General features: G+C 43.3%; 1 protein-coding gene across 3 annotated transcripts; it reads right to left on the bottom strand.

Moving 5' to 3' along the window:
• Window positions 1-27564, bottom strand: LOC120437803. 3 transcript variants are annotated; one of them, XM_039608366.1, is made up of 7 exons: window positions 27413-27564; window positions 26615-26799; window positions 9690-9848; window positions 7556-7906; window positions 4947-5273; window positions 4672-4770; window positions 1-545 (listed from the first exon to the last, which is right to left on the bottom strand). In XM_039608366.1, the coding sequence occupies exons 2-7, from the start codon at window positions 26652-26654 to the stop codon at window positions 139-141; spliced, it is 1383 nt and encodes a 460-aa protein (XP_039464300.1). In that variant the 5' UTR covers window positions 26655-26799; window positions 27413-27564; the 3' UTR covers window positions 1-138. The 3 variants fall into 3 exon arrangements, with proteins under 3 accessions (XP_039464300.1, XP_039464299.1, XP_039464301.1); XM_039608365.1 differs by lacking the exon at window positions 27413-27564 and adding an exon at window positions 26932-27285 and having other exon boundaries at window positions 9621-9848; XM_039608367.1 differs by lacking the exon at window positions 9690-9848.
• Window positions 27565-27961: the final 397 nt, after the last annotated feature.

A 27961-nucleotide genomic window follows, 5' to 3' on the forward strand; every position in this document is an offset into this window, starting at 1 on the left:
AGAAGATGTTACCTTTCAGATGAAGTCTCACACATGAACTTTGCTCCTACAGTTCATCTGCTGAAGCTTTTACATTTGGCTGGAAATCAAATAAAAACCAAAACAGCCACAAACATCAGACATGCTAACACTGTAACATTATTGGATGGAGCCCACTGAGACTGAACCACCATCATGAGTCTGACCTCTGACCTTTGACCTGTATCTACAGCACTGACCTCTGACTTTCAGCTCCACTTGTTTCTCCATCAGGATGTTTCCCTCCCTGCTGTAGACGGTGCAGGTGTAGGTGGAGTTGTCTTCATCTGTGGGGTGTTTCAGGGTCAGACTGAGGTCTCCAGGTTCCAGTAAGTTTCTCTTCATCTTTGTTCGGTTCTTGTATTTATCGTCCTGTTCTTCAGGCTGGTCAGAGCCGTTCTCATACACGTGGACCTTCCTGTTGTTTTTGTCCTTCCACTCCACTTTAGCATCTTTAGGCAGACAAACTGTGGTTTTGCAGATCAGCTGAACAGACTCCACCCCTGAATCCACCTCCACCTTGTAAACTGAGAGGACAACAAAAGACAACATGACATCAGCAGCAGCTGTGATGGTCACATGACCTCCCTGTCACCACTGTACCATCTGGGAACTCTTCTTGTTTAGCACTCATAATAACACAAACACTAAATCCTCCTTCTCTTGTGCTGTTTTGTAGCAGTGTATAGACCTGAGACTGTCACCTGTCTGTCTGTCCTGCACTCTCTCTCTGTTTCCTTCTTTCTGATTGTGGAATAAAAGTATGAACATGTATTTATAAGTTACACTTGTGTTTGAATCCTGCAGCTTATCACACATTTGATTTCCATGTGTGACAACTGCAAGTGTCCAGAGTGAGGACAGACTGAGCAGGGGCGGATCTGGAGAAATTTTCTTAGGGTGGCATGAGGGTGGCAAAGAAATCAAAGCCTTTTTTTTTCTAAAAAAACACATTAACAGGTGGTTACATATGGTTAAAATAATTCAAATGCAGTAAGTATACACGTTTTTCATATAAATATAGTCTATAACTTAATTATTGTCTGTAGCCCACATAATTACACACTTTAGTTACATAAAACATGTGAGTTTTGATCTTATGTACTGTATAGCCTGTGTAATAAATAAATATGTAGCCCAATAAGTATAAAATCCAGAAAGCTACACAACATGGGGCGGTTCATTTACAAACACAAGTCTAACTTAAGTTTCACACTGTTTATTGTTAGAAAACAATCACATTGTTAAATGCTTAAATTACACAAAATGTCAGAAATCTGCACTGTCATGAACAAAAATTTAAACCTATTTTTTCATTTGTTGGATTAACCCACTGAGGTCTGAAATACAACCGGCCATTTTTGACTCCTTTTGAGTTTACGTTTGTATTTCACCCTCAAATTGTTTCATTTTATTTTTCCCCTTGCCTTGTTTGGTATCTTCTCAGCTAAACTGAATTTAGTTGTTTTTTTCACTGACATACTGCATTAGTATTACTGATCTGAAGTCACACAAAGAACTTAAAATCCTTGGAATATTTTTTTTACTGTAAAAAAACCCACAGACATGTTGAGTAAATTTTTATAACTTGAAATGCGAATATAAAATGTACATTTTGTAAAAATATACAACTATTTATCTTAAAATGCAGCCAATACACCTGCCGTTTTTTTTTTCATTTTGTACAACAATTTAAAAGTATTAAAACTACACAATGCAAGAACAATCAGGTTTCTCAATAAGATGCCCCACAAATGATGTGTGCCAGTAAACAAAAAGTTTGTCCACCAAAAGACAGAACAGCACAGGGATAAACCTGCAGGCCTGACAACAGGAGGTGTATCACTCCGCTGGTTTTCTACTTAGTGACAGTGTTTACACTCAATGTGCCTTAGTGACATTCACTAGTGCCCTCACTGACACACAAAACAAAACGACTACACAATAGAACAACTACACAACACAACACACTAAGTATACACTCCACACTAAACATCACAAATCTCCCACATCTAAAAACTCTCTCTCACAATGGCTCGCTCTGTCTCGCTGCCATTACCGTCACTCCCAAAACTCTCCCCTCTTCCTAAACAACCAAATCCCAGGTATTGACTTTTTTTTAATTGGTCGACATGGTACATTTTTCCACCGACCGGAAAGAGGTGGCTTTTTTTTCTTTTTTACTGTTTTCGCGCTGTCCTTAGAAAACGCTTAAACCCCACACACAAAAATGTGACGACAGTATTAAGTAAAAAGCGTGGCTTATATATATTATCATAACTCTGGATTTACTGGCCTGTAATTAAAATTTAAAAACTTTGAAGTCCGAACTTTCAATGTGGGCTGATATAGAAACTCAGCGTGGCTGCAGCTTGTTGCTATGTCAGCTTAAATTAGTCCTGTGATTTGGAGGTGTAGCGTGTCCGTGGACCACAGAGGGTTAATAACACTCACCTTTCTTCCATTTCCAGAGTGTAACATCCAACCACCTGTGTAAAAAGCGAAATTCCCATGGTGTTGTTCAAAATGTGCTCTGGCACAATCAGAAGCATCGCTTGCTACTGAAAACAAGAAGAAAGCGGTCCTGCTATGGGCTGAACCATTTGTTAATGGTGGAGGGGGGTAACACTGTGCAATATATTCAGTTTTAGCATTTATAGTCACTGTTGACTGTAACTACGCTCAAACTGTTAATGCTATCTTATTTTAATAAACAACACTGTCATATGCAAAACTGGGGTGGGAAGGGATCATTTTAGGGTGGCACTTGCCACCCTATGCCTCCCTTCTAGATCCGCCCCTGAGACTGAGGGACCCACTGCTGCACATCATCTGTGAGGCTTTGCACCCCTGATGATCCACCAGGACAAACTCAGCAGTGTGTGAGGAAGAGGAGGAGGAAGAGCCAGCAGCAGCTGACAGATGGAGAGAATAGACAGACTGTTCCCTGTTTGTGAAGGACTGCTAGGAAAGTTTAACATAACTAATTGTCTGTCCTGAATCAGTCTTATTAGGTAATGTTCAAATAATGTTATCATCCCAGTGTTTTCAGTGTGGGAGAAAGTACTCAGAGCCTTCAAGTTACACACTATGAAAGGCAGCAACAAGTTTAATATTCAGAAACCTAAAGTATGTATCAGCAGCAGAATGGAGCTAAAAATAAATGTTTGTTTCAGTTCTATGAAGCTTTGAGTATTTTGGATTAGTAGCACTGCTGTGTTTGTTGCATCATATTGCTGTAATTGTTTATATGCTTTATATATTCTGAGGTAAGTTGATCTATAGTGTTACATCATATTCTATAAGGATGTTATGTGTTTGTTTACTTTCTGCCCAGTTTGACCCATTTAGCAGAAGTCAGCCTGTTTAAGGCTCTGATATCTATTCTGTATGACTTAAAGCAGTTATGACATGGTCTGATTTTCTCACCCAATAAAGGAATATTTAATATATCAGTCTGATCTTCATTCTATCAGAAACAGTTATCACAGCTAATACATTTTGTTTTTACACATATATATAAGCATTGAGCCAAATTTAGTAAATGCCAACAAATTAAACAAACAATATTTGTCTCTTTTAACAACATTAGCTGATTGTTATTTACTAACTAATCTTAAATGACTGTTCAGTACAGAAATGAAGCCCAACTATCATGTTTTACAGTCCTGTGGTCTCAGCCTCAGATACTCAACTAATCAAAGTGATGTCATAATAAAATGAATGAACAAAAAAATATTTTTCTCCTTCATTTCTGTCAAACAATGCTGTATGAAACGTTTCTCGCGGTTAGTATCATGGTTGCTAGGCAACCTGAGCAGCACATCCCATTTCACAAGCCTCTCACTTCCGCACTTTGAGCAGCATTTTGAGTTCATTATATGTTGTGTATTTCTGTTATTAGTATGGGAAAATGTTAAGTTGTTGCTTTTGCATTATTAGTTAGAACTTGAGTCTTCGTGTTTTGCCATTTATTGTTTGGGTTAAGCTCATCTAGCTCTCTTAAACCCCTAAGTTGTTCAGCCTTAGTTCTGTTTATTGGATCTCCTCATTTCCCCTTCCCGTGGATTTTAGTCTCATTTGCCCTTTGTGCTTGATGTCTAATGTTGTCAAGCCCATGCTGTTTGGTCTGTCTCATCATGTTTCCTGTTTTATTTTGAAAGAGTCTTCTGTTCTTTGTTCATTGTATTTAGTTTCACTTCCCCTGTCCTGTAATTTGGTTCATGTCAATCAGCTATTTCCCCATGTGTTTCCACTTCCCCTAATCACCTCCTGTGTATTTAAGTCCTCTGTTTTCTGTGTTTCATTGTCACATTGTCTGTTTGTATCACCACAGTGTTTTTCTTTCCTTTTTTTTTTTTTTTACGGCGGCTCATAGTTTACTCAGTGTTCATAGGTTTTTCATAATATTTCACTGAGTTTCTTAGTCCTTTAGTTTGCTGAGTGTTCACAGTTTTCTTAGTTTCATGTTTTCTCATGTGCCATCGTCCAAACAAAGGATCGCCCTGTGTTCAGCCAGCAACTCCACCCTTCAGTGTCTGCTTCTGGGTCCAGTAAACAAAACTTATCAGCGCACCCCGCCGTGACAAAGGAGCCACCAGAGGACACCTGCTAACCATCGGCATTATAGGTAGTGTAGTAGGAGACACTCACCTGACATGAAATAGTACCGGAAATGAAATAAAAGACCTCTAAAAATCACAAGAAGAACCAGGAGAACAAGGAGAACTATGGCCCAGGATGAAAACTGTTCTGTGGACAAACACAATGAACAGCACGACCTTGCAGCTCTGACTGAATCAAAATAATGAATTTAATGAAGAGGCCCACATTTCAATCAAAGAGCCACCATGGTTATTCTGAAATGTTAAAATGAATTTTCATCTGAGTGATGTCAGATGTATCTACAGCATGTAATTGTTGCTGACCTTTGACCTGCAGCACGACTTTCTGCCTCAGGATGTCTTCGTCCCTGTAGATGGTGCAGATGTATCCTCCTGTGTCCCAGTCTGTGGGGTATTTCAGGGTCAGACTGAGGTCTCCAGTCCTCAGCAGGTCTTTGTTCATCTTTGTTCGATCTCTGTAAAGGTTGTCCTGTTTTTTAAGGAGGTCGCTTCTGTTTGAATACACACGGACCATCATGAGGTCAGAGCGAGTCCACTCCACTCTTGTGTCCTCAGGCAGGTCAGGTTTTGTTTTGCAGGGCAGGAGGACGGACTCTGAGCCTTCCTCCACCCCCACCTCCACCTGCTGGTCTGAGAGGACAGTAAAACATGATATAATACTGTAGAAGCAGCAGCAGTTGTCATGGAATTAGCTGTGTGCAGGCAGGCAATAGAAGACCCAAACGCATACTCAAACACAGGTAACTCAAACCCAGGTAATTCAAAATCCTCAGCTTTATTGCTGGCAGGGAAAACAATATAAAACTATACTTGTCATGGTCCTGGGTCATTTTAACCCAGTGTTCTTAGTTTTCCTGTGGTTTTGTATTTTGTTCTTTATGTTCATAGGATTGTTTGGTTTGGTATTTGGATTCCCCCTGTGTCCATGCTTATATTGTGGTGTTTGTTCTGGTACCGTGTTCCCATCCCTTGTGTTCTGTGTTCTCCTCATCCTCTCGTGTATTCATTCTTGTTCTCTGCCTCTCTCTGTGCTCATCTCTGTGTACTCTGTGTTGTGTTTAAGGTCCACATCTTAGTGTCAGTACTTTCAGTTTCGTGTCCTCCCCGCTCTGTCATAAGTAATTGTCCTCAGCTGTGTTCCCCGTGTGTTCCCACTTCCCTCATTACCTTCTGTGTATTTATGTCAGAGTATCCCTTTATTCCGTGTTGCGTCGTCCCTCTAGGTTGTGTGCATTCCCTCCTGTCTTCCCAGTCCCTCAGCTTTAGTTTCTCCCAGTATAGTTGTGTATGACCTTTTGTGCCATTCTGCAATAAAGCAGCTTTTTGAGTTTAATTCCTGCGTGGTGAGTTTTGCGTTTGGGTCCTTCTCCTGCCTGCACACAGCCGCCCCATGACAATACTGAGGCATGATAAACTGAGACACGAGGAAACACAGGGAAAACCCCTAAGCCGAAGGGATGAGACATTGGCTGTTTCCCAATCCAGCGACCGCACACTCCGGAGTACGCATTTTGAGACCTATTACGTCACAGCGACGCGACGACGGCTGTCCCAATCCGAAGTGTACTCCAAATGCGCCGTTGACTTCCCCAAATTTCAAACGCATTCCGGTGTACACTTCGTGGTCCCATATATCCCAGAATTCATAGCGCGGTGGTGGGTGTGGATAATTTTGCCGCAAAATACGGCAGAAGCGGAGCTGCCGAAGAGTAAACTTTCAAAAGTAAGTACTGAATATTATGTCACGTATGTGCAAATGTTTAATATTGAACAACATTAAAACATTACTGTTGGCCACATGTCGACAAAGTTATATGACATTAGTGATGTTTGTACTTTCAGCGTTTACTTGGTTTTAAAGCCTTTACTTTAAAATATACGCCATTCAATAGTCGACTTTAATCTTACAGAGATGTGATGATTTTGTGGAGAGAAAAAAAACATTTTTTCTCCTTCATTTCTGTCAAACAATGCTGTAGCCTTTCTTGTGGTTAGTATCATGGTTGCTGGGCAACCTGAACAGCACGACGAAGGCTAGACCGTCCCATTTCACAAGCCTCTCCCTTCCGCACTTCTCGTACTTATAGTACGCACTGTACGTAGCACACGTACTGCGCGTACTCTGGAGCATGCGGTCCTGGATTGGGACACAGCCACAGACAACGTGACACTAAGCACGGGGAGCACAGGGCTCAAATACAAAAGGCAGCAACAAGGAAATGAGACACACGAGGGGAGAACAGCTGGGCCTAAGTAACGTGATGAGACAGGAGGCACAAACCTTCAAAGTAAAACTAGAAACGCACAAACTGAACTTACAGACACAGACTCAGGGGAAACACAGAGGCATAGGACCAGGGCAGGCACAGAGACACAGAACAGGAGCTCAAAATACAACCAAACCCAATCCTGAAAACCACAATTAACCTTAAACATAAGATAATAATAAACAAAACCAAATCCACTGAGTCACAGACTCAGGACCATGACAGCATTAAAATGAATGAAATCATAGTGAGGACACACATGTTTCTTACTTTTGAATCTGTCGTACCAGCAGAGATAAAGTATAACAATATTTGTTTTTGTTTTGAATAACTAAACTGAGGGGTAAATTATAAATATACAGTACAGTAGGTTACCATGATGATGTAACCAGGTATTAAGAACTGGTGATCACTCGCTTTCTACTCAGCATCTAAATTATCTGGTGTTGTTTCATGTGAGCCCCAAAAAGGTTTAGTGAGCTTCATGTTTACTGTACAGTGTCTACAGTGTGTAAAATGTTTGAATCTAAGCCTCAACATTTTGCTTGTGTTGCTCATGTTTGCTTTTCTGTTTCCTGGAGGTTCTTATTCTACCAGTCAGTCTGGCCTCTGACCTTTATCGACAATACTTTGTTTGTTACTGACCTTTGACCTCCAGCTGTATGTTTCTCAGTCTCCGTTCTTGTCTCCAATCACTGATGGAGCAGGTGTAGTTGCCGCTGTCAGTCTTTGTTGGTTTTCTCAGAGTGAGGCTGAAGTCTAACGAGTCCAGAGCATCAGACCTCATTGATGTGCGTCCGCTGTAAAGCTGGTTTTGTCCTCTAAGATCGTCTCCTCCTTCTCGTCGTATGTGGACAGACTTTGGATCCAGATCATCACGAGTCCACAGCACCGTGGGATTGTCCTCAGGTATAAATCCTGAGTACTGACAGGGCAATGGGACTGACCCTTCTCCCTCATTCACCTCCACTACCAAAGCCAAGGCACGCTGGGAAACTGATGACACACAATAAAAGAAAAAAAACAACAATTTTATCTGCAGGAATAAAATTCCCCATTTTTACAGCCAGCAAATGAACAGCTAAATTTACTGTGAGATAAGAAATGTTAAGACTGAGTCTGTGTCTTTAAACTCAATCTCAGATGCACCACCCGATGTGAGAGACTAGAAGAGCAGTCTGCTGCTGTGTAGGTTCTCAGTCATGGTAGTCTTGAGAACTTGAAAAGAATGAAGTGGATTTCTTTAGGTTCTCCTCTCATCCAACAGGGTTGTGAAGCAGTCACAGATGTGCCATAGGCTCTCCTATGTCACCCAGAGTAGCCAACTTTTGGAGGAAGTGAAAAAGACTCTGGGCTCCCTCAGAGGGAGGACACCTAGCCACTGGTTCAGGTATGTAGATGAAACCAAGAAGTGGAGGCCTTCACCAAACACATCAACTCAGTCAAAAAAACATCAAGTTCACTGAGGAGGAAGAAACCTCAACAATGAAGTTTACTGAAAGCCCCCACACACAGACCAGTACCTACTCTTTGACTCCCACCAACCACATGTAAAGAAGCTCTTAAAACATTTAATTATTCTGGGCCTTCATAAAATCAGCAGAGATGCTGCAGAAAGAAGAACAGACACCAACCAAGAAGACACACAAAAGACAAGTTTTGTCAAAAGAATTTTCTCCAAGTGTAGCATCCCAGTCCATTTCACACCAACAACATCCTCAAACAAAAACTGGCTCTAAAGGTCAAAGCTCCCAAACACAAGCTGAACAACACAGTGGCTGCAGTGCAGCGAGGAGAGCTCGTACCGCCATGAACATCAGACACTCTACAAATAAATGACATAGAAGAGCCACCTCGACAGGACAAGACTCAGCTGTATACCTGCACCTAAAGGTCAAAGGTCACACTTTTGAGGACGCCAGTGTTCACATGGTGGACCAAGAAGACAGACGGCTTGAGAGGGGAGGAAAGGACATCACCTGTGTCCACTTTGAACAGAGGGCGGGGCTTATGACACCAACTATCAGCCACCTACATGCATTTCTGAGATCCCCTCTCAGGTGTTTCAGTCCCCACTCACACCTTGTCTCAGGTGACCTGAATAGCTCATAAACACTTTTCAATCTCTCAAGACTACTCTGATGGTGAACCAGTGTGGCAAAGAAGAGGAAGACCTGATTATTAATTTCAGAGCTTACTGACCCTGAACATTGGACCACAGCCTTATTCAGAACAAAAACATGTCAAATGAACTACACAAGATTCATTAGTAAGCTTAGGTTCAGGGCAAGGAGGAAGGACACGGGCATCAGGAAATGCAACCAGGAGTGTCAGTACACTGCAAAAGAGAGGAGAATAGATTTAGAGAAGAAGAATCAAACAGTCAAGACTGAGAAGACTGGTCTGCCCTGTGGAACATGAAATACTGGGTGAACACAAAGGAACATGACAAGTGGAAATAATTCAGGAGCTCATTCAGAAGTTGGGCTCAGTAAGAGGTAGATTTCAGGTAGTTGGCCAGAGACCGAACAGAGTTGGGGGGCAGTTAAGGAGAAATGGCAGACTGCCGAGTCTGTAAGCAGCAGTGAAGCCAAGGCCACTCAGAGCTGTAGCACACAGTCAGCAGTGCAGGCAGGGGGATTTAGGAGGCCCAGGAGAAGGTTGATGAGAGCAAGGAGTAGGAGTCAGGAGTCAAGAAGCAATGTAGTACAGGGGACTAGCAGTGGAGACTGAGTCCTCTGGGAGTTGAGCTGGAGGTCAAGGGCAAAGGAGGCAGAACCTCTCTGGAAGCCAGGTAGATGGCTGTCAGTGATGGAGGAGTGGTCTTCTTTGGGAATGGAGATGAAGAGGCGCCCGGCGGGACTGTTGCAGGCAGTGGACCTTTCATCAGGCTGCTTACAGAAATCCATGGAGCAACAAGGATGCAGGAACAGATACACTGACAACACAAACAGGGATACACACACATTATATGGAGGAAAATATCAGGCCACGCCTCTTAATCTTTGAATTCAGGTGTTTTCAGTCACAGGTGCTTTAAAACAAAAAAAGTTAAGCTAGCAAAGCCTGACAGGTCAACTGGTAAAGCTGGTTGGATGAGCTTCTTTCTGCTGGAAAAGGAAACAGGTTAAGAAAATAAATCAATAAAACAGTTCCCTGATATTAGTTATCTGAATCAGTTTATTGGTTTATTCCTTTACGCTTTGCCCAGCTGTGTTCGGATCACCTGCTCGTTGAGAACAAAAAAATCTGACTGCTGAACAAACTATACAACATCAACACTCATAATGAAGTTAAAGTTGTGTTTCTCCCATCACTAGTTTATTTTTTTATTTTAACTTTAATTTAAAATTAATAATTATAAATTATAAATAAATACAAATATATCAGTCGGACTTTAATAACTACTGATTAAGAAAATTACTTTACAATACTAATCTTCCATCTAAAGTGCCAGTCACTGTTCGTAAGCTCATTTGAATTACTATCAATACTGCAGGGTAGCTTAAGTCTGATCTTAAAATAATCAATAACTAAAGCTGTCAAATAAAGTGATGGAGTGTAACATACAATGTTAAGCTCCCAACAGTGGAGTAAAAGTAGAATGTAGACAGACTATACTAAGTACTATACATCACAATAGTACTTCAGTTCATCACATGAGTAAATATACTGAGTAATTTACACCACCAGCCAAAACATGTTGGAGGTGACAGGAGGACCAATAATGAGGTCTGTGTTAGTGAGTTTTAGCTGAACCATATCAGTCAGCCACAGAGCTCAAAGATAAAAGCACTCATGTAAAACATGTAGATGGAGGGTGAACCACAGATAAGGTCATATGGATCATGTTGAGTACAGTTACAATAAGTTATTTTCATTAAGCACAAATTAAGTCCGAGTAAAGTTTCAAAGCCAAGTGATGCCAGTTTACAATTGTTCTGGGTTTAAAGTCCTTAATATTAATGCTGCTGTGTGTCCTCTTTTATTTCTCCTGATACTTGATAGTTATATTGTTAATAGTTAATAGTTTTCATCCTCAGCATGCTGGAAAGGCACATATGTCCATGATCAGCTCAGCAGGAAAACCAACATTTCACTTTTACAAAGGTTGTTACCAGTGATGGGAATAACGGTGTTCAAAGTAACAGCGTTACTTATGCCGTTCCTTTTTTCCAGTAACTAGTAATCTAACTTATTACCATTTCTATCGTTAAAACACCGTTGTCACGGTTAGCAGTGGCAGACTGTGTAGACAGTGTGTGGAGGACCCAGGTGTGGACACAGACGAGGAGACAGCGCTGAACTTGAAACGAAAAGCGAGCCTTTATTTTGGTTGGATGAAAGGCAGCAAACAAAGCAAAAAACACAGAGGCAAAACTAGAAGCTGAACTGGGAAAACAGAGAACTTGAAACAACTATGAAATATGACCATGACCAGCACAGAGTCCTGAAACCTGATGTAACATGGGAGGAAGATGCACAGACGACGCAACACAGACTGAATGAAACACAGAGACTAAGGCTTCGTTCACACTACAGGTCTTAATGCTCAATTCCGATTTTTTCATCGAATCCAATTTTTTCTGTCTGCTTGTTCACACTACAAGTAAAATGTGACAGCAACCGTGCTCTAGTGTGAATGGTTGACGGCCTTAAAAGCGTCCAGCATGCACAAAAGAAGACGTCACACACAACGCGCTCTGTTTACGGAAGTAAAAATGGCGGCTACAGAGCTAGTAGGTGTTGTTGCAGCAGTCAATCAATTTCTGCACAGTCGTAACCGACAGAATTAATTAGAGAAAGAAGGACACTGAGAAAAAAGAGAGCCGGGGCTTTAACAATGGCCTTCTCCGGTGCTGATAATCTTGTGTCAGTGACGTAAAAGACGGATTTAATGCGACATGACGATTCACACAGCAGGAACATTCTAAAACATCAGATATGTATCGGATTCAGTACCACATACGAAAGTAACCCAGGTCGGATTTGAAAATATCGAATTTGTGCTGTTCACACTGTCATACCATGATTGGATATCGCATAGGGTCAAAAAAGTCAGATTTGATGCACTTTCGCCTGCAGTGTGAACGTAGCCTAAATACCTACAGGAAGTGGAAACACATGAGGGAGAACAGCTGACACACAGGAACCTAATGACTGGACAGGGGAAGTGAAACTAAATACAGTGAACGAAGAAAACCCGACTCTTTCAGAATAAAACCGGAAACATGGAGACATGGACATGACACGAACTTGACAACAAGGACCACAGACATGAAACATGACAGGTAGACGCACGGACCAGGGAGACTTAGTACAGGCGAGATGACAAAAAGAACCAACCCAGAAATGAACTAGATGAGCTAAACTAGAGCACAAATGAATACAAAAGATACATAAAAACTCAAACACTGGGTCACACGACCCAGTGCCATGACAGCTGTTACCATTACTAACAAGAAAATGTAGTGCAAACGCTTCACTATTTTTCAACGCTCAGACGGTTGAAGCTGTCTTCTGCTTACCAGGAGCTAGGGGTGGCGAAACAATCGCACCAATGCTGCTGATTGGCTGAAGAAGAGTAAACCTATCACATGACCGATTTAAGATGACATAGCAACAACATGTTATGCCAACCCAAGTTAACACCCAAGTGTTAAAAGTGTGGACTTCAACCTGTATACCAAATTTGTAATTGTGTTGATAGGCCACGAAAAACCAGAACTAAAAATATATGTGATGATTTTTCCTGAATACTATCGTCACATTTACCGAAGGAAGAAATGGTAGAAAAAGTTTTCTAAGGAAAGCACTCGAAAGAATGCTCCGCTTGCGAAAACAAAAGAAAAGACCCGTTTCCTATTGGTGGAAAAATGTACCATGTCGACCAATCAAAAGTGATATGGCAACATGGCATTTGGTTTTTTAGGAAGAGTGTCATGGTCCTGGGTCATTTTGACGCAGTGTTGTTAGTTTTTTTGTGTTTTTGTATTCTATTATTTATTTATTCTATGTTTCCTAGGTTGTTTAGTTTATGGGATTTCCCCGTGTGCCTCCTTATGTGTCTGCGTTGATATTGTTTGAGTTCTTGCGTCATCTTGTTTCCCAGCCTGTCATGTCTGCCTCTCTCCTTCGTGCTCCTCATGTTCTCTCTCTCCCTCTCCAGTCTGTGTCCGTGTACTTCCTGGGTTTTTTTTTGATAGTCTCCGTCTGTGTCCGTCATGTTGTGTTTGCTTTTCTCCCATCTCATTATTATCATTATTCGTGTCAGCTGTGTTCCCTGTGTGCTCCTACATTCCTCGTTAGTTTTCTGTGTATTTATGTCAGAGTCTCCCTCAGTTTCGTGCCACGTTGTCCCTCATACTCGTCTGCGTGTTTCGTTTCATGGTTTCCTGCTTTTTGATTTCTGTTTACCTTTTGCCAGCAGTGAAGCTGAGGGTTTTTGAGTTTAAGTTACCGCCTCCGTAAGTCTGCTTTCTGGGTTAGTTTCCTGCCCCCCTTCACACAGTCATGACAAAGACGGGGACGTTTTTCGAGTAACAGCGGCGAGAGAGAGAGAGAGAGAGTGGCTTTTGAGATGTGAGAGATTTGTGACGTTTAGTGTGTTTGGAGTGTGTAGTTAGTGCATAGTTAGTGTGTAGTTAGTGTGCAGTGTAGTCGATAGTTGTGTTTTGTGTGTCAGAACAATGAGGGGACTGCTGAATGTCCCAGCTGCAGCCAAAAAGTCACCAAAGGCAGACTGCAGTGTAAACGCTGTGATACACCTGCTGTCAGGTCTGCAGGTATCAGGCTTGTGATGTTCTCTTTTATCTTAAAGTGGACAAAAACTATTTTTTGGAGTGTAACAAATAAGTTGTGTGACTTCTTACACCTGATTTTTCTTGATCCTGGCTCTCCTGACCCAGTGTTTTGAGTTGTCATACTTTTTTGATTATTTCGTGTTATTTTTGAGTTCTTGTATCCTATGTTATTCTGAACAGTATGGTTTATTAGAGTTCCCCTCGCGCCCCTGTGTCTCCCTCGGTATGTCTGAGTTCCTGTGCCTTGTTTCCCCTTCTTGTGTTTTATTCCATGTTTCCCCAGCCCGTGATGTCTGTGCTCTCCCTGTGCTGTTGTGGTTGCAAATTTTGAAGCCATCCTGATAACCTTCTCCCACCAACAATGTGGAGATCCAACCTTTTTAGATCCAATTAAAATCAAGGCACTCAAAAAGATGCTCTTGGAACAGAGTTTAATACACTGAATCATATGAACAGCAGGAAAAATACATACAGACATTTAGCAAGAGAATTACATAGCAAAAAGCAAGCAAAGAGGGGAAGAAAAGTGCTGGGGTGTCCTCTGGTCCCCTAATATATAGGGACCAGTATCCCCGCCCCCTGCTGCTGGGTAACTTTCAGACCCGTCCTTCAGCCAAACACAGCTGCAGGGGTCAGGTAGCGGCCAAGGTCTTGGTCAAAGGCCATTCAGGACTCTGACTGCCCTTTGCTTTGGCTTATCACAATAGGTCACAACATCACACATTAATCCTAATTATTAAATCTTACATCACAAGTGACACAATCTTATAACTACATAGGTTATGTTAGGATTCAGAGATTCTTTTACTGTAACCATATAATCTGCCTTATGATAAATGCATTAATGACAGGTTCTACAGTATTATTTTATCAGTAATATTTCTTATGGGGTTCATATTGCATTGAATATGTTTGTCATTACATTGACCTTTTATTCACAGGTTGAGTTCATTCTATACACAATGCATAACTGTGCTTGTTTAGAGTTGATGTTCTATCCAAGAGGGTTTTAAGCTTCACTGGTGAGAATGTCCAGGTGATACATGTTGAAGGAAGATGAGAACATAGCAGGTTAATTGCATGCATGCTTACAATACACTTATTAACTTAGTGGCAGGCCTGAGCGAAGGCCTAAGTGTCTTCTGCTCTCTTTTTGAGACCTGCGCCAATTCAGTTTACTTAGTGATTGGTGACGAGGGTCAATTATTAGCTTTTAACGATCCCGAAGCTTGAAGTTTATTACCTTAAAAGGCAGGTGTTATAGAAAAGAGAAGTTATATGACTGTTTATAGTTATTAAAATGTATAAGATGCGCTCATGTCTGTCAACTATGTATTTTTGACTTGTATTGACGTATATGTGTGGGCGTTAATGTTCTATGGTATAAAACCAGTTTTTGATGAATTTTTGTCAGAGAACGACATATGCAGATGTTGCCTCTCCTGTGTTAATAAACTCATCGTTTGATTGCATTCGTCTGGTGCCTCCGTCGTTTGTTGTCTGGTCTACAGTTGATCGATCTCGCTTCATTTTGGTGGAGGATGCGGGCAACCTGAAGACCAGTAGAAAGAGCTACAGGTGTTTGTTGTTGGCGGAGGTTGAGACCAGATCGGGTGATCGGACGGCAGACGTCACGGGTGATCGCTTGACTACTACTGGGCCCACATATAAAAGGTAAGGCACAAACCTCTTAAACGGAAATTGTGCTGGATTGGGACATAATTCTAAAATATGTAGTCAAGTGGTTATCCATAGATCTCTGTTTTGAGTTTTGTTTGAAATAAAAATCGTTGTTTGCAACGAAAGTGAAACTTAAGATAGTGTTGCATTCATGGTCGCCTTGGAAAAAGCAGTACTGAGCTAAAAGTAACTAGAGATGTTGTTTTAAGGAAATAGAGAGGAATAAAGAGATTATAAGTGTCTAAAAAGTCACGGAGCCGGAGGACTCCACCCCCGGGAAAGACGTTTCCTGGGTATTAAACTGGGGGAAGGGCCCCACTGAGATTTTGTGGCCTCAGATATAGCCCTGGTGATCGCAGAGGATCATTGTTAGGGAGACACTTAAATAAGAGAAACTCAAGCCAGCCGTGAGCTTGAGGTTTTGCAGCAAGCCGAGCCGAGCAGTGAAACTGAAACTAAACTTTTGAGTTATTGAGTTATTGTGTGTTATGAGAGACGATTAAAAGTATCACCTGTGCATTTGTGGACCCGCCGTGGTCAGTGAAGATTGGTGGACCCGCCGTGGTCAGCAAAGATTTGTGGACCCGCCGTGGCCCAAGAAAAGCTGTGTTTCTGTTGATATATCTGGAGAATTCGCGGACCTGTTGACGTCTCTTAAAGACGAGCCGCGGTGTGTATATCCGGGTTGTTGGGACCCACGCATACAGCTGGAAACTGTGACGTAATAAACTGTCTGAAATGATTTAAAGTGCCAGCCGGCTGCAGCTCGGGTGTGTGAGAGGCTGTAAAAGTCTCTTTTCCCGTTCTTTTCTTGCTGGGGAAAAAGTGCGCAGTTAAAATTTGGGTGCGGTTACTTCCCTTTTAATTTTAATATTGTTTTGAAGGGATCTGTGTATTGAATGGGCGAGACAGACACTGGAGTTTTCACATTGGATCAGAGAGACATAACTGGGTTTACTTTCACCGTTTTGCTGACGCCAGTAATCCAAGGCGAGCCGGCACAGGTGCAAGTGGAGGTGTTTGTTTGCTGTGAGACAGCAGACTTAGAGTATCATTTTTATAAAACAGTGTGTCTAACTGAAATAGAGTTCCCAGTTTTCTGGATAATTGTTTGTGTTTAGTAGAGGCCCTAGACCAACTGGTGAAACAGAACAGTGAAGAGAGAAGAGAGGTTCAGCAATAACTGATATTGTGTCATATTATTTTGCTCTCAGCAGATACCGAGAGAATTTATGAAATAGCTTATGTGGTTGTTCCTTGCCTCCTCAGAAGCAGATTTTATTATTGGAGGAGGCTTAATTTCCCTGCCGATAACAAGGCATGGTATATTGTACGTCTATAAGATTTGAGTTGATTAATTTCCCCGAAGGAATCCTTGCGATAGGTGTAGTTCAGGGGGAAACACAGGATAATTATTATATCCTTATACTCTCGGCATTTATGATTGAGGAGCATCTCCTGAGTTTTTGGTTATTGTTTAAGGCAGTTTAGAGTGCTGACTGAAAGGGCTGAGAGGGAATCCACCTCTGAAGGCCAAAGTTGAGTTTCTGTACCAGTAAAATCCCTTGGGGTTTTTTATTTTTTATTTTATCAAAGTCATACCACCAGATATTGGTTTAGTTAAGAGTTATCGGTGTGTTATATTATCTCAGTCTATTGAAAGGAGATGATTCATTATTTTTCAGTGTCGGCCAACTTAACATTCGTGGGTGAGCTGACATATTTGGAATTGTATATATATTGTGAGACTGAGGATACAGATCACCAGTTGGTTGTACAGGCAGCTTTGGTTGACTCACAGATTTCCCTGTTTTTGTGGGGTTGTGTAGATTTAGTTCAACAGCTTGTTGCCCTTTTTGAGAGTGAGTTGGCCAGTTAAGAAGCTATTTGGGTGCAGTCAATTTTTTCTTTTTATTTTCGGCCTTCATTTCTTCTTTTTACTGAGGCCTTGTCTATAACTACCACGAACTAGAAGTTGGCATAGAAAGTGGTGGGATTAATTGTGTTTGGTGTTTAAAGCAAGAATTGCAGCCGGTTGGGTGCTTATTTTAAAGTGTTGAAAACTGTGGCTGTTCTAAGAAATTTGTGAAATAAAAGCTGTGCTGTCTGGCCCCGTGTTGGTCACTGTGTATATCAAGCAGGTATAAAAGAGGAAGTGTCTGGGTGGCCGACTACCGTACTTCTGACGGAAAGGAGGAAGTGTCTGTTCTCTGGCCCCAGAGCTTCTGATAGAGAAATAGGAAGTCACGTCAAGGAACTTCCGAGGGCGGGCACATACAGCAGCCATTTTGAAAGCAAGATGGCGGAAAGTTCAACCGGGACATCTAGTGGACCGAGCAGGAGCTTTCAAAATGAACTTTTAATTAATGCTGACAAAGTCAGACTGGAGGTGTTCAAAGATTCAAACGGTAACGTCATCGTTTAGCGTCTGAATGTCGTCTCCTGCCTACTTGTCATTTTTGAAATTGTCTCATTACGGCGAGGTCACATCAGCTCAGAGCGTCTCTGCTCAACCTACAGAACCAGTCTGTGCGCCTGCTGATTTCCCCTGAGTCACGGCTCCAAACTTGCTGAATGTCAGTTTCGTCAGACATATGGGGGCCCTGTTTGAAAAAGCAGGCAGGAATAAAGCCCTCCTCCTGCTGCCGTCTCCTCAGTGGACTGTGCAGGAGTCCAGGACTTCCCTTAAAATTTGCACACAGTGCTAAATAAAGTTTGTCGTGTTTTTCTTTAACAAATGCAGCGCATTAGTACCCACAGCAGACAGGTAACTCATCTCTAACACACTGAATAAGTTAGCATTTTTGATTCTTAGTACCAGAAGCTTTCACTCATATTCAGCCTATAAACGCACCAGCAGCCCCACAGACTGCACAGTTAAGCCGGGTACACTCGTCATGATTGTCAGACCATCAGACGTGACGATTGATCGAGCCAGTCGGGGTCTGTTCCAGCAGGCTCATCGGTGTTTACAGCCTGCAGATGAAGTCACATGTAGATTGTACAATATGGGCTTAAACGTTCATATTTCTGTAAACATTCAACATGTTTGATTAGTTATGAATTCAGTTTAAATTGAGTTTTATTTACACAGCACCAAATCACAACAACAGTCATCTCAAGGTGCTTTATATTGTAAGGTAGACCCTACAGTAATACATACAGAGAAAAACCCAACAATCATATGACCCCCTATGAGCAAGCACTTTGGCGACAGTGGGAAGGAAAAACTCCCTTTTAACAGGAAGAAACCTCCAGCAGAACACGGCTCAGCTAGGGGCGGGGCCATCTGCTGTGATTGGTTGGGGAGAGAGAAGGAAGACAGGATACAGACATGCTGTGGAAGAGAGACAGAGATTAATAACACGACTGATGCTGTTGATCAGTTTGAGATGTTTTCGTTCGGTAATTCTTGGCAGAACCAGTCGGTGCCTGTTTGACCACTAACGTCGGTGCTTTGGGTGAAAGAAACCTTCATTTCTTCATGATTGATTCATGATGATTTATTGTTTTGAGACCTTCACAGTTCATCAGCTCTTTTCACTGTTTCACATTATTGTTTTTTTTCATCGTTTTTTCTACTTATCTCTGGGTATTTGTACACATCGGTGTGACTGCGAGGATTCTTCCAGGATGATTATGTTTGCTTGCTGGCCTTCAGTCGTCCTCTCAGAGTTACAGCAGCACAGCCCGCTGGGATCAGAACTTTGTCTCTGCAGCGTCTGAAATCTTTGAAGATCCTGGAGGCTGTTGGTCGTAACAAGTGTGAAGATGGCAAAGGAAACCTTTCACCTCTGCTCTTTACCTTTAAGCACAATGTCTCCATTGTTTGTGCCGTTGAAAGCTTGGGCCTGGGGGAGGTGACTGACATTCCTGCGACACTTGAATGTCTTTTCACTCTGGCTGTAGACGAGGGCAAACACTGCCTGCCTCTCATTTAGCTTTCTGTCAGTTATCTCTCCATCAGAGGAGACATTATTAGTTGTGTCTGAATAAGACTCCTCCCCCTGGAGTCACACCTGGCTGCCAGGCTGGGAAACAGCTGAGCGGAGGAAACAAGGCTGTTCAGCAGAAAGTTAACAGTCGTGATGTGAACGCTGCCCTTATTCACAGGGGGCTGCCACAGTAGACGGATCCACGTGGCAGACTTTCACACTGAGTGGCCTCCTTCATGCAGCCCTCACAGGGATTATGGTCTGCTCCTGGTCTCGAACCGCCGATCTTTTATCTGTTAGGCAAAAGTGCTCACCACCAGGCTGATGTAGTCACTTTAAAAACCCTCATTGATCTTCTGTCTGTGTATTCATATCTTTGTGAAGTACAAAATTGGAAGTTTACTAAACTTATGGGGACCAAAATTCTGGTCCCCATAAGTTTAAAGGCGTTTATGAGATGGTTAGGGTAAGGGGCCAGGGAAAGCCTTATGTCAATGAGATGTCCTCACTAAGTTTGAAAACGAGTTTGTGTGTGTGCCGATGGAGAGGTGGCGTGGCCCGCACACACACACACACATACAGGTGTGCGACACCTGCTACAAAATACCGTTTTGTGCTCTCCTGCAAATATTTTAGTCCCCGAGTATGTTGTGACATATAAATGATGAAGTATTTAATCAGCTGCGTCTCCACTGAGTCTCTGCTGCAGCCGGTCGTCTCCGGTACGCTCGCCTCGGTGACGCAGCCACGAGCGAGTGCACTTTCAGAATAAGAGCGATTTAACTCTCTGCTTTCATACTGACCGCAGACAAATAACATTTTCTTTCAGAAATGCTAAAGTGGGTCATGTTATATCCGGGTGTGTTGCTCAGGTGAAGTCTGTTTGTTGGAAACATGACGTCATACATCAGACCGATCATTTCATCACTGATACAGTTGAACAGCTTTCTGCTGGATGCTCAGTCATAGCGCTGAGACTCAACTAATCTTATCCTGTGATAAGATACAACTAATGATGAACTAAACTAGACCGGGAAAATATAACCTAAAACTCCACAGTGAGGCACACAGGGGATCACACAGGGGAGAAAAACAACATTAACAACGTGACCTGGAACAGAGGGAGATTCTGACATAAACACACAGAAGTTGATGAGGGACATGGGAACACATGAGGAGCACAGCTGAGGACAATTACACAGAAGACAGGGAGGACACAGAACTGAAAATACTGACCCGAGATGCAGACCTTAAACGTAACACAGGAAGGACACAGAGAGGCAGACGGGAGGGGAGAGAGAATGTGGTAGATTTTTGTATGATACGTATACCTGTAACCATATACACTATATATCTATCTGCACTGAACATATATACTCTAATTTTCTCTGTAACTTTCATGTAGAGTCTTAAGCACAAGACATTTTGCTTCACCATGGTTTATGAAGGTTTTACAGTAACAGGGCAGTTAATGCTGCTGAGAGTCTCCTGAATATCTCCAGCTCTGGTAACTCACCTCCTCCAATACACACTCAACGTCTTTCATTCAGCACAACCAAAAACAGTAACATTGTAACAGAGATCCTGAACACATCACGATTAAAATATCATACGATATAATCACACACACACACACACGCCGCACACACACACACACACACACACACACACACACACACACACACACACACACACACACACAGACTTTGAACCTACACTGAAGTGTTTTTATATATGAGAATCAGCATGTTAAGCATGTAACTGAAGCGAGATCGATCAACTGTAGACCAGACAACAAACGACGGAGGCACCAGACGAATGCAATCAAACGATGAGTTTATTAACACAGGAGAGGCAACATCTGCATATGTCGTTCTCTGACAAAATTCATCAAAACTGGTTTTATACCATAGAACATTAACGCCCACACATATACGTCAATACAAGTCAAAAATACATAGTTGACAGACATGAGCGCATCTTATACATTTTAATAACTATAAACAGTCATATAACTTCTCTTTTCTATAACACCTGCCTTTTAAGGTAATAAACTTCAAGCTTCGGGATCGTTAAAAGCTAATAATTGACCCTCGTCACCAATCACTAAGTAAACTGAATTGGCGCAGGTCTCAAAAAGAGAGCAGAAGACACTTAGGCCTTCGCTCAGGCCTGCCACTAAGTTAATAAGTGTATTGTAAGCATGCATGCAATTAACCTGCTATGTTCTCATCTTCCTTCAACATGTATCACCTGGACATTCTCACCAGTGAAGCTTAAAACCCTCTTGGATAGAACATCAACTCTAAACAAGCACAGTTATGCATTGTGTATAGAATGAACTCAACCTGTGAATAAAAGGTCAATGTAATGACAAACATATTCAATGCAATATGAACCCCATAAGAAATATTACTGATAAAATAATACTGTAGAACCTGTCATTAATGCATTTATCATAAGGCAGATTATATGGTTACAGTAAAAGAATCTCTGAATCCTAACAAAACAGAGCAGCTCAGTGTGGGTCGAAAAACTTGAGTTTTCTATCTGCCTTCACTGAGCGCGTGCATCTTTATGACGCCAGAATCAAAGACGTGGAGGACGCTGAGTCCTCTGGTTTGACTTTAGTGTGGCGGTCAGGTGAAAGGTCAACATACACAGATTCCTTTATGTGACAGCGAGATGCATCCAGGCAGCGACCACAGTTCAGAGAGACAACAGACACGGAGCTTCCAAAATGCAAATGATGAGATCGCACAGCAATAAAAAAAACAAAGTGCAGACGTTACAACACCATCAGTGATCAGTGCTGCCTCTGCTCCGCCTTTATGCACCGGGCTGTCTGTGATGGAGCTTTGACAGGTGGTGCTCTCGTCTTTGTTCACACCGACAGTCACTGATGCATTTAATGCAGAGCAGGCGTCAGCAGACGAGCGGTCCTGTGCTCATTATCAAAAGTCCTCCACTTTAAGGTTTTTATAAACCTATTGTGTTGGACAGTCACACCAAAGTATGTAACGACCACACTGCAGCTAATGCACTGCTGCAGCACAGCGGCACAGTAGTCCTGATATGACTGCACTGCCGCTCCCTGGGATCCAGGGGGAGGACGGAGGGGGAGGGTGGGTGAGTGACAGGCTTCATCAAGGCCACTCCTGCTTCCCAGACTGCCCCTCCACCCAACAGAATAACCAAGGGTGGTGGTGGGGGGGTAAATGTAGGTCAGTAGCTGGTTGGGGCAGCGTCTGCACCGAGTGCATGCTGATTCCTGCTGCTGACTGTGCTGGAGCAGATTTACTGTCAGTGTCCTCCATAAACAATAAATAAATCAATGAAGAAAAGATTTGTTCAGGGAAAATATTTTGAAATGATATCGCTTTGAATCCAGGACACAGGATCCTGGGTGGATTCTTCAAATCATCCTGTTTTGTATTCACAGCGATTCGTCTTTGGGGAGTTTTCCCGATGAAGCCCAAACGCAGCCTCAGCTTAATGCTTTTACCTTCATTTGCATTGCAGAATCTTTTTAGAGCTACAGCCTCCCCTCCTCCTCTACGAACACGCGCGCACACACACACACACACACACACACACAAAATAGGAGGGCTAACTGGTAGAGAGCCACACAGCGGTCAGATGAATGCAGACTAACGATGGAGCCACAGCAGCCCTGCAAAAATATGCAAAGTGTAAAACTGCCACGTGGACCCGATGAAAAGCACACAGCAAATGGATTCCACAGTGGGAGTGGGCTCGTGTCATTTTTCTCTCTCAATCAGGAAAGAAAGGCTGAGTCAGCGTATCTCTAAACACGTGACAGCCCTGAATCTCCCGCCGCAAAAGAAATAAACGAATACAAAAAAAATAAGAAAGCAGAACTCGACTCACATGACCGGAGTGCAAGCTGTGCCCGTCTCTTCATGCAGGCTTGCTGCATGCAGCATGACCGCATGCTCTGCTTAGACCTACACAGAGGTTTACTGTTATTCTAGAGCAGTACTGGCATCAACTCAGAGATCAGATATCAGCCGGCCAGCGTCGTCTGCCACTGACGGTGATTTCCCATCTGTCTTCCGTCCCGTCTGGAGTCATGCATCATCTCCAGCTTTCTCCCTGCGTAGATCAGAGCTGCATTTCATTCAGCTGCCTCTCCAGCGAGTGTCGCCCTGCAGTCGGAGCCTTCTAGTTTGGAGATTTCTAACAACCACCTGCAGCAGGTGGATAACTGGTTAAAGTCCTGCTGCACTGGGGACCAGTCCAAGGAGGTGCAGCTGAAGTCCATCCACGAGGAACTCACTGCCTGGACAGCTGATTGTATTATGTGTCATAAAGCACCTGCTAACTGAGGCTTCTGCAGAGGAGCACCACAGAAACACTGTTATTTAATCATTTAATTAAGAAAACACACGCGCTGGCTGTCACGCACAACCCATAATGCACTGCAGAGGCACTGATAATGGAAGCAATTACAGCTTTTTCTATTTCTGCTGATCTAACTGGACAAACTAAAAGGTTTGATGGGGTAAAAAAAGCCCTGCAGCGACAGAAGCTCTGAGCCTGAATGCTTGTGTCTCTGCAGTCTAACATCCCCACCATTAAAACACTGCAGCGGTGCTTCACTCGACACTTGAGCATCATTCTGAGGAGGCGTCAAACAACAGACCCTTTGAGATGCTGCAAACTACGACGTCTTCAACAATCTTACTGATCTGAGGCGTGAAGTGAGACTTTTCTGTGAAGCAGTTACAGAGATCAGCTGAGCACAGATGTGGTCGGTGCTTTATTTTGAAATGAAAGGCCAACATCTGTCAGGAGGCCTTTAAACTGAACCCAGCCGGGCTCCACGCTGCACTTTTGTTTTTGGGGAAAACTCAAAGGATGAATTTGATGCACATTGTGCAGACACATCACACTTTTTAAAGTGCTGCTCTGCAAGCAACGACTTGATGCTTTGCCCGGAGCTTCAACGGCTGACCTGCAGTTTCACAATCGTTTCTCTGACTGACACTTTATTAGGCACGTCTAATATTTCCAGTTTTCCAGGTTTTGTTCTGAAAGGCTGGAAAAACTGGGCGAGAAATGGCACACCGATCACTGAGGTGATAAAAATCAAGATGAGGCAGTGATTCTGAACAGACCTGAGAGCTTCAGCAATAATGCAACATTTTTAGACAGCATTATATAAGATCGCACTGCTGACATGTATGCTTTGGCTTTGTTCCTGCGCGCTCACTGCGCATAGATGCTCATGCATGATGCTCGGCTTCACCGGGCATCAGGTCCTCCATGCATAAACTCTTAAGCAGCCAGTGTCGGTGTCAGTGACAGGATAGAATCACCGCTTGGGTGAATTCCCATTTTCCCATTTTGCCAAACAGAATGGGCCTTGATCCAAGTGCAGCCAGCGGCAGGCCCGGAGTACAGTCGGTTTAAAAGCCCCTCAGTCTGCAGGCATGTTGGGCTTTACAGTGAAAGACTCACCAGCTTTCATCATTAACAGACTCTGGTTTATCCTAAAGTTCATCCAGTACCAACACAAATATATAATGACTGCACAGTCAGTGTGGTTTCTGCATTTTCATCCAAAACCTCTGATTTCTTCTTCCTGTGCAGCTCGTCTGTTTGTACAGTACAAGTGTTCCAATTCAGACACAGCGAGCACGCTCAACTGCACAAAAATGTCTCCTTTTGCCTCGTTTCAACACATGTGGGCTGCTAATGCAGAGGTGTCAGGCCCAGTTTGGGAGTGCTGCTGATTGGTGCGCCCGAGTGTTACATAAGACCACCTGTGTGCAGCATCTATGGGAAAGATCATTAAAACGTGACACCGGACTCAGATACATCAGATTCTGAGTGACTGATGAGAGGAGAAGTAACACTAACCTCACCCATAAAAGACGGAGCAGAAAGAAGAACAAGTCTTGTTCCAGCTGCACACATGGTGCATGTCTCTTTGTGCCCATGCAAAATAAGTTTCCCACAGACACTCATTTCTGAGTCCTTGCTGCTGGAGCGCTCTCCAACAAACAGCATGCATAAATAACAGGACTGATTGAGCAAATATTTTCAATCCCAACACTCCAGATGTTGGAACATTTAGGATGATTCAATAATGATGGTGGACGACGTGCTCTCTATTCTCCCATCCATCCTCAACAGAGAGCGGATCCTGGTGTTGGAGCAACAGCCAATCGAGACTATCACGCTCATGTAGCCGTCTCCTTTACCTCAGGCCAGAAACTCAATCCCATTACACACAGCTCCCCGATCGTCTCTGTTACTACAGCAGCTGCAGCAGCGCAGGCTTTCCTGCACACGACACAGAATCAGCAACGTTACAAAGGCCGAGGAGCAGAAAACAGCTGGCTGATTATTACCAACGTTTCACAACCAAAAACTCAGAGATCCACTTCCACAGCTGTGACTCTCACATCTGGGAGCTGGAATGCATCTTGGCTGTATCATTTCTGTCTTTATTATTACGTAATGACATTTTTTTTTTTTAACCGAATCAGCAATAAAGTCACAGTGAAAACAGGACAGCCTTCATGTGACTAATCTGCTTTCACTTAAACTAACTTGTGCTTAAAAAACAACATTTGTGAAGCTGTTCAATTAACCAAAACCTTCATTTGGTTACAATGAAGGCTTAAAAACATCATCCAGATAAACACTGTGCTGCTGCACGTCCTCGCTCTTCTCTAACCGCCCAAACAAACTCCCTCCCTGACTGGTTTTGTCAGCTCAGCTCGAGCAAAGATGACGGCTCGAGAGATTTTCAATGAGGAAGGTAAAGCCAGGTCAGCCATTTGCTCCAGTCAACAAACACGTTATGTTTGGAATCATCTGCCACATTCAAGCATCCCTGCAAACCAAACTCAGGTCCAGCTCTGTGACAGCGTTTCATACACAGTCAGCTGCTTCACCCTGATTATCAGCATCCACCTTTGACCAATCACACACAGAGTGACAACCAGGATGGACACCTTCTCCCTGTAAAGATCTACATCAGCCTCCTCCTGCAATAAAACCCAGGAAGACACAGCAACTCTTCATCACTGACAATGCATTATGTACTGCATTAATCACAGCTTATCACACTCACTCACTCACAGTGGGGGGATTCAGACACGCGTGGACCACAGCTCTGCACAGATGGGCTAAATAACCTTTGAAACATTTATTATCTAAATAAAAATAAGGTCTTTTCCCAGCATCCCCCCGCCCCGGGCAGAGAAAGGGGAAGTTGATGCGCATTAGAAATAAGCTCGGTGTGGACTCACCTCCCCAGCTCGTCCCCGATGTCATAAAATTCCTCCACATTTTCCGGGTTGAAAACAGTCATGTTGTCCAGGCACTTCTTCCCCGACCACAGGCTCGTCACACCGGCTCTTCACAGCGACACCATCCCTACCAGCAGCCTCCGGTCTGGGCAGGGTAACGGCCACCGATCCTCCTCATGCTCGGGCTTCCACACGGAGAGGAGATCAACAGGAGGAGGGCAGAAGAAACGAGAGCATTAGATTATGAAACCGTGCAGCTGCGGGGAAAGGTGGGCGTGCAGTCAACAAAAGGAGCCCAAAGTGACGGAGCGGTGAACCTGCAACTCCGGCGACGTCACGACTCCTGGAGCTGACCTGGCCGCTCTTCCCCCCGGACTCCCGGCTCAGTTATCAGGCTGCCAGTTTTAAGATAATAATAACGCATGCGTGTGTGTGTCGCCACAGGCTGGAGAGGAATGCAAATAACCCCCGTGTGGACGCTTGGTGTAGCCATGGGAAACACGCTAACCTCCTCCTGCTGCTTTCAGCCCGGTGAGGAAAATGACTGCTGAGGAAAGTCAGAATAACGAGCCGTCAGGACCCGCACAGGTGTCTGACCCGGTTTAACCGTGCGTGACAAAGTGCCCCCCTCCCCCCCAAAAACAACTACTTTAACCACCAGACCCCTCAGCTCCCCCTCCCAGTAACAGCACGGCTCGCCCCGGTAACGTTTTATTCCTCCGGAGTCTGAGATATGAACCTTAAATGATTTCTCACCGGGAAACGGAGGGTTTACAGATTACTCCGTGGGGGTCTTACCGTGTGCCGGTGTCCGTGTCCCGCTGCCTGACGAAGCCGAGATTTCATGCGGTTAGTGGGAGGCTGTGACCCAGGTTCGGCTCACGGAAGACAAAATGCTGCTTTGAACGGGAGAAATCAACGTTAACAATGTGAGGCAGGCTGGTCCTGGTGCTGCGTTCACGGGCTGTGGTTAAAAATGAGATCGGAGACTTGGAGCGACCGGAGGACACTCTGCGTGTATTTCACGTTTTACCGTTAAAAGAACAACGATGAGGTCAAGAGAGCAAAGGAAAAATCTAAATAGTGATTTTACTAAACGTCACTATAATCGGCGGGTGTTTGTCATCCGAATTGTTAGGAAAACGTAGTTGAGATGTCCGAGTTTCTACGTGTCGTGAAGGCAACGCAGGTGTGTGAGCTCCTTCAGTCGCAGGAGGGCAGCAAACCTTCACTTTGAATCACACAGGCTGAAAATTTGTGCAAAAAACACGTTTTTATGTAATTCAAGCGTTTTATGTTAATCTGTTTGTTTTACTCCCTTTAATGTTTTTAATAATTTTTTAGAGT

This window comes from Oreochromis aureus, linkage group 3, assembly GCF_013358895.1.
Source record: "Oreochromis aureus strain Israel breed Guangdong linkage group 3, ZZ_aureus, whole genome shotgun sequence".
Lineage (NCBI taxonomy): Eukaryota > Metazoa > Chordata > Actinopteri > Cichliformes > Cichlidae > Oreochromis > Oreochromis aureus.